Genomic DNA, 22,417 nt, shown 5'->3' on the forward strand with positions numbered 1-22,417 from the left:
GAGGAAACGTTCGAGCACGTTCTGTGCTCTTGCCCTGCGCTTGCCAGGCTAAGACTCCAGCTATTAGGAGTGATACAGCTGTCAGCTCTAGAAGCAGCAAGTGGCTTAAATCCTAGGAAGCTTCTAGTATTTGCCAAGAGGACGGAGTTATTTTATAACATAGGTCCTGGTTTTTGATAGGGTTTTTCAGTTTGGTCGTTAAAACAAACTTCTGGTAACACTACGGTTTTATTCAGTCTATGTGAGGTCCTCATGGACCGGCCAGTTCAACCTAACCTAACCTAACGCTTTGTAATTGAATATATCAGTTAATCGAATGAATGAAAATTCGGCATTATTATGCACCGCGAATTGGTTGAATTCGCTTTGCGACCACCTGGATGAAAAATGTTTAGCTTTAGCTTACTGCACATTACACAAATTTTTCTTCATTCATTTAAGTGGAGCCAAGGCGAATCCATACAAGGTGATGGGAAAGCGAGTTCAACCAATTCACCGTGCAGGAGAATGTCAAATCAAAAGAAAATTTTCATTGATTTTTTTAAAGCTACAAGAGCAGTTCTCCAAGAGTGCGGTGCATGATTTAGTTTTATGCACCCATTGAATATTGTTTTAAGCCATTCCACGCCCCCTACTTGAAATTTGTAGTATGACTGAAGATATACCATCTGAGCACGACTATACAAACTTAGGGAAAGTCTTCACCGCCCTCTCGATCGTGGTATCGGTCACCAAGCCCGGCACTACCCGCTCCATGATCGAAGTGTAAGTGCTGTTTTCTGGCTCTTCTGAACCATCACCCGATGGGAAATGTGTCTAAAAGCACCTGAGGGACTCCTCACTATACGTGATCATTCCCCGTTCTCTTTCTTCATTAGTCCCTGGACTATGTTTCCCCTTCGTAGGACTTTCCTCACCCGCGCTGTTTCGCTGGAGCACTCTCTTTGTCATGAAAATTTTACACTTGTAGATCCTCATCATATCCCTATATTCGTCCCGACACGCTTCGCTTTTCGCGGCCTTTGCCAACTTAGACATTTCTTTTACCTGTTTTCTAAGAAGACTCGGCTCATTGATCCACCATGGTGTAAGGTAACCCTTACGGCAAGTGTTGCGTGACCATAAAGTCAAGCAATGCTTATTAAACACAACCATAGTTCACAATAAGGGTTACCTGTCAAAACAACACATTGACAATAAGGGCTATCTGTCAAATGAATAGAAGCCAATTAGTTCCGCGAATTTAACTTGTACAGACGTAAAATTCAGTAGCTCGTAATTTCAACATCATTTTAAGATATATATATCTCACTATATCAGAGCCTTTGAATTTCGGTTTAAAAAAAAAGGACTATACAGTGCAATTATAAAATGTAGCACTTTGTTTTTATTGAAAACGGAATTCTTTCGTGAGTATAAAACAGTATCGTGAGTTCTTCCACAAGCGGCTATCGTGCCTCATATTAAAAGAAGCGTTTCAACAAATTCATGGCGACCATCCCGGCCAAGTCGAAAATAGTTGCACCACATGGCGACCGTGACTCCGCTTGCGGAAAAACGGCTCCGGGGAAGTGGAAAAATCCCCCGCAACATAAAGTCAAAAGACATTAATCTAAAAATATGTGCGTGGTGGTAGTGCAAAAATAGCGCGTGGTGGTTGTGCGAAGACAGAAAATTTCCAAAATTACACGAAGTAATACCTAAATTTAACATATATTTCACTATAAATTATAAAATTTCAAAATACAAAATTATAAAATTTGGGAAAAAACCACAAAAAAAAAAATTACAAAATTTCAAAAAAATACAAAAAAAAAAAAAATTATAAAATTACAAAAAGACTACAAAAAAAATTTTTTTTACAAATTGCAAAAAAAAAACTACAAAAAAAAATTAATTACTTCATCTTTCTACCCGACGTTTCGCTAGTCTCTCTAGCTTCTTCAGGGGGATATCTGTTTATTTAGGAAAAACAACAAAAAACATTAAAGCAAATTGTTAAAAACCGAAATGAAAACTAATATTACATCACATTTTTATATACACATGAATACATGATAAATATCACAAATCACAAATAAACACGTAACACCCTAATAAAACATTTATCACACTTACATATTAAATTATTCTAAAAAATATTTGTACCATTCTTTAGTGGTATCCTTGTCATACTAAACTAATAAATTTGACTATAGACATAAAGTGTAGGCAGCGGCGACGTCATCGGTATCTTCCTTTTTATTTATTGTTTTGTCTCTATTTTGTAAAATTCTTAAGCTTTCCAATGTTAGTCTGGTTTTTCCTTGTTTGTTTTTATCAAGTATCCGTATATTCGCTAAATCAGCTGTATGGTCGTTTTCTGTTGTGTGCTGTGATAATGCTGTGCTTTGCTTCTTTTTCTTTATATCAGCTGTATGTTCGGTTAGTCGAACTTGTAACGCCCGTTTCGTCTGACCGATGTATATTTTGTTGCAGTCTTCGTTTTCATTGCCTTTGCATGTTATTTCGTAGATTACATTGCTTTGCTGTAGTTTTTCAATAGGGCTTTTTGTTCTTGTGAATATCGTCGATAATGTTTGGTTTGATTTGTAGGCTAATGATATTTTCAGTTTGTTGTTGGTGAGTGTTTTGCTAAAGTTTTCTGTGAGTTTCGGTATGTATGTTACACTGAAATATTGTTTTGTTTCTGCCTCTTCTCGTGTTGATTTACTTTGTTGGCTGTTTATTTCAATTACTTTTTGTTCAGTCAGGCTTTTTATTAGGGTGCTCGGATAATTGTTATTTCTTAAAATTTCGTTCATTTTACTAATATTTTTGTTCCAAAATTGTTTGTCGCTTATTGTTAGCACCTTGTTAATAATATTTTTTGCCGTATTAATTTTATATTTTAGGGGCTGTGAAGAATGAAAATTAATGAGACGGCCGGATGATAATGGTTTTGTATACCAATCAAAAATTAGGGTTCCTTTGTTGTTATGTATTCTTATGTCCTTTTTCCATTTCGTACGTGAATTGAATGTTTTTATGGTAGCTGTTAAGGGCATTTAAAATTTGTTCCAAATCATTTTGTTTTACTATCGCGAAGATATCGTCCACATATTTGACTAGAAATTTAATACTGATGTTAAGATTTTGCTTAAGTGCCTTAAGTGTGTTGTCAAGTAAATCATCCATAATTATGTCAGCTATTGTCGGGGAAAGTGGGTTGCCCATTGGCATACCAAAAGTTTGTGTGTAGTTTGTATTATTGTGTATAAAATAGTTATTTTCTAATAGACAAAATTTTAGTATGTCATGAAACTTGTTCTTTGGTATATTAGTTGTGGGCTTAATTTGGTCCCATTTGCTCATGATTATGTTTATGGCTAGATTGGTGGGAATGTTTGTGAACAGGGATACTACATCAAAGGACACTAACACTTCATCTTCATCTACATGTATATCTTGAAGTCTTTCTTTTAATCTGAATACATTCTTGATATTGTATTCTTCTGACGTTACATTTTGAATTTTTTCTCCTATATATTTAGAAAATTGGTAGCAGGGTACATTTACGGAGGACGATATTGGACGTAGGGGCATATTGGGTTTATGGATTTTTGGCAGCCCATAAAGCCTGGGTGCAATGGCTGCGGAGCAGAATAATTTAAACTTTTCACTTGCGTTGATGTATTTTTGTTTATAAAGATCATCCACTATCTTATTATTTTTCTTTTGTAGGGAGTCTGTTGGGTCAGCTCTGACTTTTTTGTATGTCTTTTTGTCGTCTAATAGCGTGTCCATTTTCTCCATATATTCTCTTTTGTACATTACCACTGTTTTGTTTCCCTTGTCTGCCTCCGTTATGATGATTTTGTTTTTGTGTAAGTTCAGGAAGGACTTGCTTTTATTGTACGCTGTTGTAATAAACTTTTCCATCGCATTGTTTTTTATCTAACACCAAACCACCTCAAAAATTCTGTGAAAAGTATCACATTAACAACTACATCACAAAAATTAAAACAGCGACTACAAACAACCAAACTTGAATTTCTACGCAAAATACTAAAAATGGAAATAACACAAACAAATCTGGATATAAAAACCACAAAAGATTGCAATCATTACACGGAAAAAGAGCTTAAATACAAACTAAGTGAAACAGAGTTCAATACATTTAAAAGCAAACAACACTTCATTAGTCAAAATATAGGAAAAGAAACTGAAGAAACGCACGCATCGAAAATACATACCTTAAAAGAACAACAACTACGCAACCTAGGAATTCGGACAAACAACGATTGGTTCGTCAACAACACAAAAATAAGTTTTCCTGAAGAAGTAAAATGGCTACTATCTCTAGGGAAGAAATTCACATTACCTACAACAAAAACGAATTTCTCACCTATACACATAATAGCTGAAATGGAGCAAGCTATCCAAGCACTGAACGACGATAAGGCAAAAGAGATGGCAAGAAATAAACTGAGCAACCGAATTCTCCAATTCAAAAGGAATATAAAAAACAATGCGATGGAAAAGTTTATTACAACAGCGTACAATAAAAGCAAGTCCTTCCTGAACTTACTCAAAAACAAAATCATCATAACGGAGGCAGACAAGGGAAACAAAACAGTGGTAATGTACAAAAGAGAATATATGGAGAAAACGGACACGCTATTAGACGACAAAAAGACATACAAAAAAGTCAGAGCTGACCCAACAGACTCCCTACAAAAGAAAAATAATAAGATAGTGGATGATCTTTATAAACAAAAATACATCAACGCAAGTGAAAAGTTTGAATTATTCTGCTCCGCAGCCATTGCACCCAGACTTTATGGGCTGCCAAAAATCCATAAACCCGATATGCCCCTACGTCCAATATCGTCCTCCGTAAATGTACCCTGCTACCAATTTTCTAAATATATAGGAGAAAAAATTCAAAATGTAACGTCAGAAGAATACAATATCAAGAATGTATTCAGATTAAAAGAAAGACTTCAAGATATACATGTAGATGAAGATGATGTGTTAGTGTCCTTTGATGTAGTATCCCTGTTCACAAACATTCCCACCAATCTAGCCATAAACATAATCATGAGCAAATGGGACCAAATTAAGCCCACAACTAATATACCAAAGAACAAGTTTCATGACATACTAAAATTTTGTCTATTAGAAAATAACTATTTTATACACAATAATACAAACTACACACAAACTTTTGGTATGCCAATGGGCAACCCACTTTCCCCGACAATAGCTGACATAATTATGGATGATTTACTTGACAACACACTTAAGGCACTTAAGCAAAATCTTAACATCAGTATTAAATTTCTAGTCAAATATGTGGACGATATCTTCGCGATAGTAAAACAAAATGATTTGGAACAAATTTTAAATGCCCTTAACAGCTACCATAAAAACATTCAATTCACGTACGAAATGGAAAAAGATCGTACCATTCCCTTTCTGGACATAAGAATACATAACAACAAAGGAACCCTAATTTTTGATTGGTATACAAAACCATTATCATCCGGCCGTCTCATTAATTTTCATTCTTCACAGCCCCTAAAATATAAAATTAATACGGCAAAAAATATTATTAACAAGGTGCTAACAATAAGCGACAAACAATTTTGGAACAAAAATATTAGTAAAATGAACGAAATTTTAAGAAATAACAATTATCCGAGCACCCTAATAAAAAGCCTGACTGAACAAAAAGTAATTGAAATAAACAGCCAACAAAGTAAATCAACACGAGAAGAGGCAGAAACAAAACAATATTTCAGTGTAACATACATACCGAAACTCACAGAAAACTTTAGCAAAACACTCACCAACAACAAACTGAAAATATCATTAGCCTACAAATCAAACCAAACATTATCGACGATATTCACAAGAACAAAAAGCCCTATTGAAAAACTACAGCAAAGCAATGTAATCTACGAAATAACATGCAAAGGCAATGAAAACGAAGACTGCAACAAAATATACATCGGTCAGACGAAACGGGCGTTACAAGTTCGACTAACCGAACATACAGCTGATATAAAGAAAAAGAAGCAAAGCACAGCATTATCACAGCACACAACAGAAAACGACCATACAGCTGATTTAGCGAATATACGGATACTTGATAAAAACAAACAAGGAAAAACCAGACTAACATTGGAAAGCTTAAGAATTTTACAAAATAGAGACAAAACAATAAATAAAAAGGAAGATACCGATGACGTCGCCGCTGCCTACACTTTATGTCTATAGTCAAATTTATTAGTTTAGTATGACAAGGATACCACTAAAGAATGGTACAAATATTTTTTAGAATAATTTAATATTTAAAACAATATAAATATGTAAGTGTGATAAATGTTTTATTAGGGTGTTACGTGTTTATTTGTGATTTGTGATATTTATCATGTATTCATGTTTATATAAAAATGTGATGTAATATTAGTTTTCATTTCGGTTTTTAACAATTTGCTTTAATGTTTTTTGTTGTTTTTCCTAAATAAACAGATATCCCCCTGAAGAAGCTAGAGAGACTAGCGAAACGTCGGGTAGAAAGATGAAATAAAGTTTTTATTTTGCATCTAAAATACATTGGTCAAAAAAGCCTAACCAAAATTTAATTCTATAAATAAATTGACCGGAAAAAGTCATTAAAAATTAATTACAAAATTTCAAAAAGACTACAAACAACTTTTATTAACATTTCAAAAATTATAAAATTTCAAAAACTACAAAAAATATAAAATTTCAAAAACTACAAAAAAAGTATAAAATTTCAAAATCTACAAAAAAATCATAAAATTTTCAAAACCAAAATTACATATACTTTTACAAACAAAACCTTCGAAAAAAAATTGTGGTGGTACATACATACATATATGTATGTAAAAAGTTTTTGAAGCTGCTGTACCATACCATAACGGTGACACATAAGCACAACCACCCGCTACGTCTTTAAAACGCACCACCGTTAATAGCGGTAAAATCACGCCAGTTACTCCATACCATCAACTCAACCAGAAAAGCATACATAACGAAAGTAATAGAGGAAGGAAAAAATCAGTCGGCAACAGCATCACTTTGGACGGCAAGAAGCGGAAAAATACCAATAACACATACACCAGCAAGCAGAAAACACAAAGAGCGGTACAGTAGAGTAGTTTAGAATATACGTATATATCTAATATTTCATTTCTGTGTATAAGTAGACACTTTGCTTCTGTATGTAATCTTCTTCAATACCTGTATACTATGCATGTAGCAAACCAATTTGACACTTTTGCCTTTGTACATATGTACTTTTTCTATAAACATTTGTATACTATGCATGTAGCAACAAAAATTGACACTTTGTTTCTAAATATTTGTATACTGCGCATGTAGCAACACATTTTTTCTTCTCACAATTTAACCAAATATTTAATATAAACAATAAAAATAATTTTAAATATACGGCCACCACATGCATATTATCACGCATATATTACTATATTCTTTCTTTTTCGAACATTAATATGGAACTTGAATTTTTTGAATTTTAAATGCGAAAATTGCTTCGTAATAAATACAATCGGAAATATATTTTTTTTTCAAATTTAAAAAATTTTTTTTTTTTAACCTTTTTGAAACGCAAATTATACATCAATTTTATATGTATAATACCAGAAATATCAAATCTTTTCGCCAAAATTTTGCGATAATTATTCAAAGCTAATCAATTTTGAAAATTCTCATTGACTTTAAATATCAATATAGACAGGTTACAGTCACATATTGGTAATGGTGAAAATTTATTTTTATCGGTGAAAACTTACTTTTTCTCTTTTTCGAATTACTTCTTCGGAAATTAAAAATCTTAGATATTACAAATATTTACATATTTTTCTCAACAAATACAGTGCCATCCAAATAGTTTAACAATTCCTTCGAAGTATCACACGAATACAGTGTATTTCAAATATTTCAACATATTTTACATTTGCGACTCTTTTCAAACTGTGCATCATATACAGTGGCTTTCAAATACTCCAACAGTTTTTTTTTTCTTTGCATTATTAAACGAATACAGTGCGGTTTAAATATTTCAACATTAACTTGAATTTACAATTACTTCAAAGTAAGTTTTTTTAAATTGCATACCACAATTACTGAGTGAATGAATAGTTTCAAATTCATTTTTGTATAAACAGTACCTACAGTGTTAATCTTAACATTTTTCCGAATTTTTTTTTCATAAAACAACTTTTACTGCTACGGAGATAAACATTTTCAATAAATGTAATAGAGTTTTCAGATGTCAGTTGTCAAATGTCAGATTTTGATTCCAATTTCAAAAATTTACGCTCTAATTTCACTAAAGTTACTAAACGAGTTTTGAATAACCGATCAATCTCAGCAAAAAAGTCAATAGAATATGAAGATAATTTAATTAAAGGCTATAACGAAATTATAAAACAAGTAAGTCCATATTTTGAAAATCGAGATAATCCTAGTTCAACAATCTAAAGTTTGTCAAAGTGCAGAGAACAACTCACTAAATGTTTCTCTAGAATTAACTGCAATATAAAAATACCCAAAGATCTTTCTGAATTAATACAAGAAAGCGAATCAAGTTCTGATTTTGATACTGAGGAAGAAATCTCTGACGCACCGAAAACTTCAGCATACAAAGCTAGTATTATTAAAAAAAGTACCGTATCTTTTCTCGAGGATTTTCCTGGATTTTCCAATTCACTTCACAATATTAATTTAGATACAATCAGCGAAGAACAACCGAGAATGGCGACTCCAGAGCAAAAGAAAAATTTTATTACTATGTGTGCATCCATAATTAAAGAAAACTACAGCGGCGATCCGCTTTCACTTGCATCCTTTATAGATAAAATAGTTTTGATAGAAGATATGATGGAAGAAAATTTGACAAATACTTTCATTTCGTTTATAAAATCCAAGTTAGAAGGAAAAGCGCATGAGGCAATTCCAAATGAAGTAACAACAATTCAACAAATAAAAGATGCGTTAAAAGGTAGAATAAAGCCTGACAACTCGAAAGTTGTTGCAGGAAAAATTGAATCTTTAAAAGTTTTTAATAATAGTCATACTGAATTCGCCAAGCGTGTAGAGGAACTTTCCGATGCTTTAGAACGATCATTAGTTATAGAAGGAATGAAGGAATGACTCAGGAAAAAGCGCACGAGATGGCAGTCGAACAAACCGTCAACGTTTGTCGGCTTAATACTCGCTCAGACCTAGTAAAATCAATTTTAGCGTCAACTACGTTTACTGATTCTAAGGATGTAGTTGCGAAAATGATCGTAGAACAAAATAACCAAGCGAGTGAAAGGCAGGTATTAGCGTTTAGATCGCGTTATAACAGGCAAACTAGTAGATTTCGAGGTAACTTCAGGTCAAATCAATATAATAGGAACAACTTTTCGAGGTACAACAACAATTTTAGCAGAAACAACAATAACAATTATAGGCATAATAATAACAACAATAATTATGGCTCGCGAAGTAATGGTAATTTTCGTAATAACAATAGCAGGCCCGTAAACAGAAACAATAGCAATAACAACAGTAACAACAACAATCGACGTTCAAATACAACAAATAACGCTAGTGTTCGCACTTTAAACGCCAACGGCCCTCAGGAGCGAACACTGGGGGACCAGAATCTGAATTAAATAACGTTTTTCAAAATAAATCAATTTATTGTCTAAACCTGAACTACTCAGATTTTATCGAATTGAATTGCAATGACTCTTTTAAAACATGCACTTTCTTAGTAGATACACAGGCTGATATATCAATTATAAAACTTTCAAGTTTAAAACAAAATATTTCTATAAATAACAACAATATTATAAATATAACGGGTGTTACGACAGATGCAGTTTCAGCATTGGGTACCATTAAAACAGAATTTTTTTATTCAAATTTTTCAATTCCAAATACTCTAAATGTAGTAGATGACAAATTAAACATACCGTCAGATGGTATTTTGGGCAAAGACTTTTCGAAAAAATACAATTGCATAATAGACTATGCAAACGAGAGCATAACAATTGGCATTGGCAAAAATATTCATAAAATTTCAATTTTACATAATACAACCGATAATACATTGGTAATTCCTCCTAGATGCGAAGTTTATCGCTTATTTAAGCTGAAAAAATCTAAACATCCAGTTTTTATAGACGCACAGGAAATTTTTAGTGGTGTGTTCACCGCAAAGTGTATTGTTGACACTAACAATCCGATAATAAAAGTTTTAAACGTCACCGACGAGGTAAAATACGTAAGAAATTGTAACATAGTTACGGATGAAATCACCAACTATAACGTGTATAAAATCAATGATATTTCAAAAGATTCGAAAAGGTCAGAGGAATTAAAATCAATTTTAGAAAAAAACAAATGCCAAATTATGCCAAACCAAAACTTCTCGATTTATGTCTAAAATATGATGATATTTTTGCACTAAAGACCGATCGTATGACGCTTAACAACTTTTATGAACAGAAATTACGATTGACAGATACAAATCCTGTTTACATAAAAAATTACCGCTTACCATATTTTCAGAGAGAGGAAATTAATAGACAAGTTGATAACTTATTACAAAATGATCTTATAGAACACAGTTATTCCAATTATAATAGCCCATTGATACTTGTGCCAAAGAAAAATCCAAATGGACAGAAATCCTACAGGATGTGTCTCGACTTTAGACCCGTAAACAAAAAATTGATAGCAGACAAATTCCCACTTGCACGAATAGACGATATTCTTGATAATCTAGGCAGAGCCAAATATTTTTCTACATTGGATTTGTATTCAGTTTCCACCAAATCCCATTAAATAAAGATTCTAGAGACATCACTTCATTCAGCACTGATCGTGGTGCTTTTCGATGGAAAGTTTTACCATTCGGTTTAAACGTAGCTCCGAATTCATTCTCAAGAATGATGTCAATTGCCTTTTCAGGAATTTCTCCAAACCAAGCCTTTTTATATGTCGATGATCTTATAGTCATTGGGTGTAGCGAAGCTCACCATCTTAAAAATTTATAACAAGTCTTTCAAACATGCAAAAAATTTAATTTGCGTCTAAATCCCGAAAAATGCAACTTCATGCGTTCAGAAGTCACTTTCTTAGGACACAAATGTTCGTCAAAAGGTCTACTTCCAGATGATTCCAAAATAATTGCAATAAAAAAATATCCGAAACCTTGCGATAAAGATGCAGTAAGACGATTCGTGGCATTCGCCAATTACTACCGAAGGTTTATACCAAATTTTGCTTCAATAGCAGCACCTTTAAATAAACTTAGCAGGAAAAGAGTAGAATTTAAATGGGATGAGTCATGTGATACAGCATTTGAAAAACTTCGAAAATCTTTAATTTCTCCTCAAATTCTCCAATACCCAGACTTCAAAAAGGAATTTATAATTACTTTCGACGCTTCAAAAATTGGTTGTGGTGCCATTTTAGGTCAAAATAAAGATGGCATTGACTTACCAATTTGTTTCGCGTCCAAATCATTTAATAATTCAGAACAAAAGAAATCAATAATTGAGTTAGAGCTTTTAGCTATATTTTTTGCAATAAAACAGTTCAGACTATACGTATATGGCACACACTTTACCGTCAAGTCCGATCATCGTCCATTAGTTTATTTGTTTAATATGAAAGACCCCTCTTCAAAACTTTCACGCATCAGACTTGAACTGGCAGAATACAACTTCACTATTGAATACATAAAAGGTAAAACGAACGTAGGAGCAGATGTACTCTCTCGTATCACAATAGAAGAAATTAAAAATTCAGGCAAATCAATTTTAGCGGTACATACAAGATCACAGACAAAACAAGAACAATTAACGCAACAACAAATAGGCAAAGAAGAAAAAGTAAAGGAAAACATAAAATTACAAGTTTATGAAAAGTTTTCAAACAAATTTTCAAAGAAAATACCCAGAGTAAAATCCCAAATAAGTTATGATAAAAGTGGTAAAATTACGAATTTTGAGATAAATGCGCATTTAAAACACAAAAAAATTTAGTTAATTAAAGTTGCGTGTGCTAACAAAATAATACATTTAGATGAATTACTTTTGAAGCTCCAAAAAGAAGCTGGCAAACGTAATATTAATATAATCGAATGGCAAAAAAATGATAATCTTTTTAAATATTTTTCGATATCAGATCTGAAAACCACTGGGAATAAAATTTTAAAACGTTTTGAAATCATCCTAACCGAACCCGAAGAAACTGTGACAGACGAAGACAAAAAACAACAATTAATAACAATTTACCATACTGACCCAATTTTAGGAGGACATTTCGGTAGCAAAAAAGTTTATGCAAAACTCAGAACCAAATATTATTGGAAAGGCATGACGCGCGATATAGCGAAATTTGTTAAAAACTGTGAAAAATGTCTTTTGAATAAGGTTAAGCCAAAAACAAAAGAAAATTTAGTCCTAACCGAAACACCCTGTAAGCCATTCGACATTGTTTTATTGACACTATAGGACCTCTACCTCAATCCGATAATGGTAACAAGTTCGCTGTAACCATTATATGCGATCTTAGCAAATACTTAGTAACGGTTGCAATACCTGATAAAAACGCCAAAACGGTTGCATCAGCTATTTTTGAAAATTTCATACTAATATATGGCATTAGGAAAACAATTAAAACTGATTTAGGTACCGAATACAAAAATGAAATTTTTTCAGAGTTAACAAAATTATTAAAAATAGAACATAAATTTTCCACAGCGTACCATCATGAAACTCTTGGCACAGTAGAGCGAAACCACAGAGTTTTCAATGAATATTTAAGATCTTTTCTAAATCCCAATTTTTCCGACTGGGATGTTCACTTGAAATATTTCACTTTTCTTCATAACACAACAACAAACACAATATTCGATAATAAATTCTCACCATATGAATTAGTCTTTGGCAAAGCAGCTAATTTACCAAAGGAACTGCAACCCGATAAAATAGACCCGATTTACAACATAGAAAACTATTCGAAAGAAATTAAATTTCGTTTTCAAAAAACTCACGAATTAGCAAAAAAAGCCGTTACAGAACACAAATTAAAAAATAAAACCGGATATAACAAAAGTTCACAACCAATATCTGTCAAGGTATTTGACAAGGTATTGCTTGAAAAAGAACCCCGCGACAAGCATAGTAGTATCTATATTGGTCCTTATACCGTAATAGGTATTGACGGTGTAAACGTCACGTTAATTGATGACGGAACGAAAAAGGAAAAAATGGTACATAAAAATAGGATAAGAAAAATTCATTAAATTAAATTTTTAAATTAAAGATTATTTAAAGTTAATCTCTATTGTTAAATTAGAAATAAAATGTTTTTTCTTCCAAATTTGAAAAAAAAGATAATGAAATCAAATAAATTTAAACAATCATTAAAAATTAAGAACTGAATTCATACAGTAGAATTAAAACACAAAAAAAATGTTTCTAGTTATAAAAATTAAATTTAAGTCCTACTTTAGAACTAGACTTTAGAATTTAATTCTTAATTTAGATCTAAACATAGATGTAGATTTAAATTTAGATCAACAGTCTTAAACTTTTAAAGTTAAGTACATCGCTTTTGGGACAGAAGAATTTGGCCAATTCTTCTTTTCCAAAGGGGGATGATGTAAGGTAACCCTTACGGCAAGTGTTGCGTGACCATAAAGTCAAGCAATGCTTATTAAACACAACCATAGTTCACAATAAGGGTTACCTGTTAAAACAACACATTGACAATAAGGGCTATCTGTCAAATGAATAGAAGCCAATTAATTCCGCGAATTTAACTTGTACAGACGTAAAATTCAGTAGCTCGTAATTTCAACATCATTTTAAGATATATATATCTCACTATATCAGAGCCTTTTAATTTCGGTTTAATAAAAAAGGACTATACAGTGCAATTATAAAGTGTAGCACTTTGTTTTTATTGAAAACGGAATTCTTTCGTGAGTATAAAACAGTATCGTGAGTTCTTCCACAAGCGGCTATCGTGCCTCATATTAAAAGAAGCGTTTCAACAAATTCATGGCGACCATCTCGGCCAAGTCGAAAATGGTTGCACCACAATGGCGGCTTTGCTTTTCCTCTGAATTTTCTTAAAGTGCAAACTCTGTTATACGTAGATATAAATGGCTTTGTTAGAAATTTGTTGGACTCCTCCAGTTCTTCTACATTAGCAACCTCTTTCGGTTGTCCCAGTTTTGTTTCTACACGTTTCTGCAATTTCGTCCAGTTCGTTGACTTAGGGTTTCTAGAGGTTCCTCCCTCCCTTCTCAACACCCTTTAGGGGAATGCTTAAACTGATATACGCATGGTCGGAGAAGGATGGTCTAGCAAGAACCATCTTATCATACCTTGATATATCACGTACAGAGCTCCATGTAATATCAAGAATATTGCTGGATGTTTGACCAATGTATGTAGCGACATATCCCTTGCTATCTGCAAGTTGGTTTGCAGGCTGTAACCAAATAGAGATTCGCCTCTCTCATTCATATCTTCCACAAATTGTCATCCTCCCAGCAGCTCCTCGCAGCGGGACTGCGCGATACTCTCCTTCTACGGGAAAGTATCGATCCCAATCCGGGTCCGTCTCCTGACCCCGGTCCTGAGAAGTGGTTTTGCTGCGTTTACCGGAGATTTGCTCATCTCCTTCAGCTCTGCGTTTACGTCCACCGACATTGTTGGAACTATTAGGACCGGTGCTGCAATGACGTGCAATGTGACCTGGGTGGTCGGACTTGAAACATTTCATAACTCCTGCATTTTTCTGTTGTGCTCCCTTCAGTACTTCCAAAATTGTGTCTACCTAATCTGGTCTTTCTACGTCCACACGATGGACTTTGTGTGCTGGTTTACTCAAAAGTGAGGCAGTTTCATGAGTCAATGCATGGGATACCGTTTCAGCAAATATTGGCTTTGAGTTTTCGTATGTGGCTCGCTTCGTTTCGACGTCCCATTTATAAAGCTCTGAATCTGTACCCTCTCAGTGTATTCCACGGGTTCGTCCGCATTTGCAAGATGAGCCAATATTTCACTGTCCGAAGTCTCGTTCGATTTTTGGTAGCGGTTTTGCAATTCTATTTGGTAGGTTTGTTTCCTGTGTTCGCTTCCGTAACGTCGTTCCACATCAGCCATCAAAACTTAATAGTTGTTCCGCTCTCCTTCGGGAATCGTCTGTAGGATTTCGGCTGCTGGCCCGGTCAATGCTACGAATAGAGCTGTAACTTTACCTTCAGCATTCCAGTTGTTCACTTTTGCGGTATTCTCAAACTTGTAGCTTAAAGACCTGGAAAGGAACGGAACCGTCAAAAGATGGATTTTTTACCTTCGGGTTGCTCGCTGGAACAGCTGGGTGATTTAGTTCTAACTGCTCCATGCGACCTTTTAAATCATCGACTTCTGCATCCTGCGCTTCCAGTTTTGATGATACCCTTGCTTCGTGTGCTTCTAACTGCGAAAACATTTGTACCACCTGCAATGATAAGCGCTCCTCCTGTACTTTCAATTTGGATGTCATATACATATGTCTTTTGGTTTTCCAGTTGAGATGACATATACGTTTTCTGTTCTTTTAGCTGCGATGACATGTTGGTTGATATTTGTTATATACGACATTTCCGTTATACGTGTTTCCTGGGTTTCCATTTTTGTCGATATCTGTGATGACAAAGCCAATATCGCATTAGTCTCGCCGCTTGCGACTGGATTTGGACTTTCGTTCTTCTTTTCCAATTTTGTTCATGTATCAACAAATTCTGGTAACAATATGAACATATTCAGTCTATGTGAGGTCTTTATTGACCGGCCAGTTCAAACTTACCTAACCTACCACTCTTCCTCACGGCAGAAGATTATTTGTATACTATATTTAAATTCGGGCTTAGTTTATATGTTTATGTATATGTTTATATGTTTAATGGTGTGTTCAATTTTACTTTTTTTAATGGTATTGATAGTACCATTGCAATATGCCAGAAAATGTTTCCTTCTTTTCAGTTTTTCCGCAATAAACAAAAATAATAATTGAATAACAATTATATTTACCAGTTTGTAGGTTTAGGTAGCTGCCAATTAATTATCCAAATGGGATACTAACTTGGTCTTTTATTTTTGTTGTTTTGGGTTCATTTGCTTAGGTTCTTTTTTTTCGTTCTTTTATGCTTGTGATATTTTCTGTTTCGTACCACTCGCTCGTTCGTTTCCAACTGTTTTATTTGAGTGTATATTGTGGCAAATATTAGCATCACTATGCTGTTAGTAAATAATCACAACAACAAAAACAGCAAGCAGCCAGTCGTATGTGTATGTACACATTAAAGCTAGCAACGCTTGCGTACATAGAAGGCGACGAAGAATATCTCGCATACACATATGTAGTCATCAGCTCACACATACACACGCATATGGCTAGAAGAAAAGCATAAACCACAAATATACATGTATATAGCTGGGTAACCAAGCATGGGATAAAACTGCTCTCGAACACATGTTCGCGAAACAACTAGACCTAAGGGGAAATGGGTGAACGAGAAAACCGAGAGTATAAAAGCAGCGCAAGCTGAGGAATCAGAAATCAGTTTGATTTAAACCCGATTTTGTGAAGGACATGATATTGAGGTATAATTGTACTACTCCCATATTAGCCACCGTTTCAAGTTTGGTGATCACTGATGTAAACGTCAAAGCAAGCAGCCACACATGCATGCAAACAGGGAAGCTAAGAGCGAAGAGAATATTTCACGTACACATATGTAGTCACCACCTAAGAGTATAAGTAATTACTCACACATACAAACGCATATAATTAGAAGGCAAAAGTAAATACCAGATACATAAAAGAGAAGTAAATATGCAGCTGCTCGAGAAGGTTGTTCATAAAAAGTTTAGACCTTGGAGAAATATGCGAACGAGGCAACAGAGAGTATAACAGGAATAATGAGGAATAATCAATCAGTTTGATTTTATCACGCTATTAGTGAAGTACACGAGTATTGTTGTTGTGAAGTATTACTACTGCCACCGTAGAGTTGTATATAAAGAACATTTTGCCATGCTGAATATTTGAGTTATTTATTCGACAGTTCAGCGATTCGAACGTTAACAGAAGCTGCAAATTTATCAGGAATTTCCCAAAATTCGTAATATCATTTTTTTCTTTATTCCGTTATTTTAACATTCGTTGTTTGTTGTTGTATGCGATCCCGTTTTTAATGACGTCTTCTAATTGGAGCGTCATTTTAGTTATTTATTTATTTATTTAAGTTGAGTCTTTTTGAATTTATAGATTCTTACAGACTATATTATGCAAATTTTTACATTAGCTTAATCCTAAGAAAAATTAGATCTTAAATTGTTAATTATGCAGCGTGAGGGAGGAAAAGTGTAGTAAGCACCTGAGGAGTTAAAAAACATATTCAGATCAGCACAAGCCCTAGAAATAGGAGCATTTACACCATAAATAGTTCTGGAAAACCCAATTTTTAAGGGTTCAAACTGTCGGAGGTTTCTGCATGGTACATTAAACTGCATTTTATCAAGAAGTGATGGACAATCAACGGTCCCTGAAATTATGCCCATGACAAATGAGCAAGGTAGAATGGAACGTCTATTTTCAAGCGTGTTTAGTGCAATTAAAAGACATCGAGATTCATACCATTTGCATTGGTTCAGAAAAGTTTAAAGATCGAAGAGTAAATCGTAAAAAAATTTCTGAACACGCTCAAGCCGATTAGAGAGGCCAATTTGGTAGGGTCTCCAAATGACTGCCGCATACTCCAACCTCGATCTGACAAAGTCATAGTGTGGGGGCTAGTGAATGCGGAACAGTTACGACGTTACGTTTACATGCGTAAAGAAATTAAACTTAGTGTCAAAATACACCCCTAGGTCTTTGATTTCTTCAACATATTCAATGTATAGCCAGCGATACTATAGCAAGTACGAAGGATATTAACTGATTTTTAAAAAGTACATGAAAGCATTTTTTAATGTTTACCGATGAACGATTTAAGCCACACCAGTTTTCGACATTATTAAGGTCTGATTGCAGACGTTCAGAGCCCCCAGAACTATCTATAACAGCAAAAACTTTTAGAGAAGCATGAGCCAATGTCATTTATAAAAAGTATAAAGAAGAGAAGTCCTAGAATGCTACCTTGTGGGACTCCTGAGGATGCGATGGATGGACGGGATGTGGTATTATCAACAACTACGACACAACGCCTGCTGGATAAGTAAGATTTAATCCACATGAAAAAAGTAGAGCGAAAACCCATAGCAGTCAGCTTCAGTAAAAGTAGTCTGTAAGAAACTTTGTCGAATGCCTTCGAGAGGTCAGTATAAATTGTATCAACTTGAAATCTATTCTGAAAAGCAGAAATGCAGTATTCACTAAACACTGTTAGGTTGCTTACAGTTGAGCGATTTGGTATGAAACCGTGTTGGTTGATAGTGATTAAATTTTTAACCGCAAAATACAATTTGTCATTGACAATAATTTTAAAAAGTTTGGACACCGAAGAGAGCTTCGAAATCGGTCTATAATTGCGAACTTCGTTTTTATTGCCGCTCTTAAATATAGGTGAAATCGTTGCCAATTTCCAGTCATCCACAAAAAGACCAGTGGCCAGAGAATTGCTGAAAATGATTGTGAGTGGCATTGCCAAACACTGACAACTTTTTAGCAAAATGACCGAGAGGCCATCAGAGTCAGTCTTTGTTGACGACTTAAGCTTCCTTATGCCGTTTATATTATCCGAGCCGGATACACGTAGAGACCCGAAGTTAATAGAAGAATCCTTCGTGGAAGAAAAACCTTATTTCTTTAGGTTTCCGATTGCTTTTGTATTTCTAATTAAAATGTTCTTAAATCTTTTTATCTTTTTTATGGATTTCTTTTTAGTTGGTATGTACACATAATTGCTTTTGTCTTTTTAAGTTAAGTTTTCTTATGTCTTCTCTTTATCTATTATTTTTTTGTTACTACTAGCACTACTAGCTTTTGTTCCTTTCTGATTTTGGGTTGTATAAAATTTCATTGAAAATCCGTTTTAAGGAAACACCTCCGCTTTGCGACTTTACTCGACGACGGCGAAAATCGAAGTTGTTCTTATGGGTATTTTCACATCACAATCAGCTGTTTTAGGTTAGGGCTAATTTCGGGTTATATATCCCATCGGTGTGGTTAAAGCCACAAGAAAGGGGCATATTATCCCATTGATGTACAAGAATGGGAATACCGTCACTGTTACAACAACAATAGAAATACCGTCATTTTATTTAAATAAATGATAGCGGTGGGCTAATGAGTCCCAATCAACGGCTTGTAAGAAAATCAGAAGCACATATTATCCACTACAAAATCTATTTTTCAAGAATGTACAATTTTTTTTTTCAAATTTTTATTTTTTTTTTTTTTTGTCAATTTGGGTACTATAGCTATCTCGAAACATTTACCTAATATGGTATCAGACCCGTACATAAACTACGGTAGTGAAATGGTTATCATGCCTCCTGAGATACGACTTTACTAATAATTTCGCTGAGATCAGCCCTTGTTAACAAAACGTTTCTGTTACGGCGTTTCCATTAGGATAGATCGATATGTAATTTTTCAAACCTCAACATTAATTACTAAATTTTCTTTGTCTTTGTCTTTTACGTAATTTGTAGTTGATTTTAAACTATTTAAAGCATTGCCTCTGTGCAAACTTAGTCTCGCATGCGGCCGTCTTGCGTCGCATATCGAAGTATGAACATTTTGATCGAGTCTATTGCATTACAGCATTACACGAATTTCTCGAAGATATTTTAGACGGTGTAACTTGTAGGTAAGCATATCTAATCTTATCCAATCTTATGTTCCTCCTACTTTATTTATTAGCTTTGAGAGTTATCACACGAAATTTGTTAAAATTGTACCCGAGGTTCGTTGAATCGACAAAATGTCTTAGGTAAGTTATAGTCAATCGTAAAGTCCTTCTCAACCCCAACCAACAATGACAAAATATCCATCGCCATAAGCGATAAAGTGCTATCAGATACGAGGAAATGTGCGAGCGGTTACTGCCGGCAATACGCAATGCTTTCATCGTTCGACAAATCCGAACGGCAGGCCAACAGACGCCCACATAAGCGTAAACACAGCTTCTATTACCATAACCGCCACAAACGTTAAAGAAGTCATTGAGCATGCTAAACCATATAAAGAATTAGGTCCGGACAGGATTGTCATGCCGATGCTTAAAATCCTTGGCTATGAGGGATTAAAATACATGGCGCTCGTCTCCAACCTGTCTCGGTATACTTTCGTCATCCGTGACAAATGGAAAATGGCTAGCGTGAACCGCTACTATAGCCTGGGAAACCAGCTAACGGAAGAGACTCATATCATCCGATATCTCTCCCATATCATCCGATATCTCTCTCTCAACGTTAGACTTATGAAAAGCCTTTGACACCGTCAATCACAGCACTTTACTGCAAGATTCGGAATAATGTACCCCTCCCAGTATCAAAGTGTGGATTGCAAATTATCATTGTGGTTGGCAGTAATTGACCCAGTTCAGACTGTAACATCAAACCCCAGAAGAATTTAATGAGGGGTGCCACAGGGTGGTGTTCTATCCCCACTTTTGTTTATCTAACCGGTCGCACATTGTAGAAGCGCATCACTTCTAGCCCAACTTCAATCTGGATAATATATTAAATTAAACTCTTACTTATCCAGAATCAACCCCGGCATACGCCATGTACATCCTTCTTGTAACGTGTCCCAAATGCCATGTGGACCCAACGTTTCTAACGCCTATGTCTCATTGGTCCAACCCATAACAACAACGGCACAAAGTTTCAGTGAGGATGTGCTTTTAAAACTCCAAAATGATTTGTTAAATACGCCCTTTTGGTCGCAGACTCGATTCACTTGTTTGTAGAGAGGAATACAAACTAGTGGTAGAGCGTTATCTTCGCTTGCAAAATTTGTTATTATTTTATATTTACAGAAACAAGACCGAAGAAAGCATATTACCGAATGCGGTTACTTCGTTCGTATACTGGATAATGCAAATCGTTGCAATGGTTATGAAACACTATGAAATTGGTGGTGAAATTACAGGCGAACAATCATATATGTTTGAGCACACCTGTATTATTGTCGAAAAATTTACCTCTAACCAATTTCTTATGGGTATATTTTATATTGGTTGCTATGACGATATCGAAACATATGGAAAAATACGTGACAAATATAATGGACTGAAGAACATTTTGGGAAGTAGTCATTTATTATCACGTTATCATACCGTTGTCCAGTCTCTACAACAATTGGCATATTTGGATGATACTAAACTACCAATGCCATGTTTACATTCCACCGGTCTGGAATCGATAAGCTATTGCGTGCAGCCACTTTTAGCTGTAGAAGTTTTATTAAATGCTTGCAATGACACCTCCTACTTTGTGACTGAGTTGCAAATGATTCAACGACTCAAAAATTATTCATTAACACGCCTCATTTACGAAATAGTGCGGGCTGGATTCATTTCACTAAGCAATGTTGTTGAAGTGAGTCGTGATACGTTGTGGGGAGCATTTACATTCTTCAAAGTTCCTCATATCATAAAACAGTTGCATGCACTGCAACGCCGTGAGTTAAATAAATTTGATCCAAGTCTTCTTCTTGAGTCTAATAATGTTTTGAAATATATTTTTTTCTAATTTAGCGAGTGAAGAACAAACGCCCAATGACCATATTCCGGAAGTAGTAGAAGCTTTCGAATTACTTTTAGAAGACAATTTACTGCTAGATTTAATGGATACGAAATGTTCCTGTAATATTATTGAATATCTGTTAAATGATTGGACTAAACAACATTTGGTTACTGATCTACATGTAAAACATTTCGCTACACAACGGTAAGTACCATTATTTTGGAAATGCAATTAAAATTTTGTGATGCAATTTGTCTATTTGATATTTGGGTACAGCAATGCTGAGGCTCCAGACAGAGCGGAAGCTATAAACGCTGTTCTACTATAAACATAGAAAGCTAGTAACATTGTTTCTTAAACCTCGAGAACTCGGGCCACGTAGGATAGCACGGATTCTCGCGCATTAGCATTTTGCTCACTTGATGTAATAAAAAATGTATTGTAACGAATTTTGGGGAATTCCACCTTTTCCAATCCTTCTGCCAACGTTCGAATAGCTAAACTGTTGAATAAATTGAATAAATAACTCCAATATTCAATAATGCAAAATGGGCTTTATTAGACTACTTTGAGAGTACTTCACAATAACACTTATACTTCACAACCAATAGCGTGCTTAAATC

General features: G+C 34.5%; 1 protein-coding gene across 2 annotated transcripts in view; it reads left to right on the plus strand.

Annotated features, from left to right (window-relative positions):
* The window catches only part of MED24 (mediator complex subunit 24), a 266,977-nt gene that overhangs the window by 157,766 nt on the left and 86,794 nt on the right, over positions 1-22,417 (plus strand). The window contains exons 3-5 of one of the 2 annotated variants that reach the window (XM_067787769.1): positions 19,755-19,912; positions 21,086-21,729; positions 21,806-21,998. In XM_067787769.1, coding sequence (XP_067643870.1) covers positions 19,755-19,912; positions 21,086-21,729; positions 21,806-21,998 — 995 coding nt within the window. The remainder of the gene's footprint in view (positions 1-19,754; positions 19,913-21,085; positions 21,730-21,805; positions 21,999-22,417) is intronic. The other variant, XM_067787770.1, reaches the window with a different exon arrangement.

Source organism: Eurosta solidaginis, chromosome 5 (genome assembly GCF_040869045.1).
Source record: "Eurosta solidaginis isolate ZX-2024a chromosome 5, ASM4086904v1, whole genome shotgun sequence".
Classification (NCBI taxonomy): domain Eukaryota; kingdom Metazoa; phylum Arthropoda; class Insecta; order Diptera; family Tephritidae; genus Eurosta; species Eurosta solidaginis.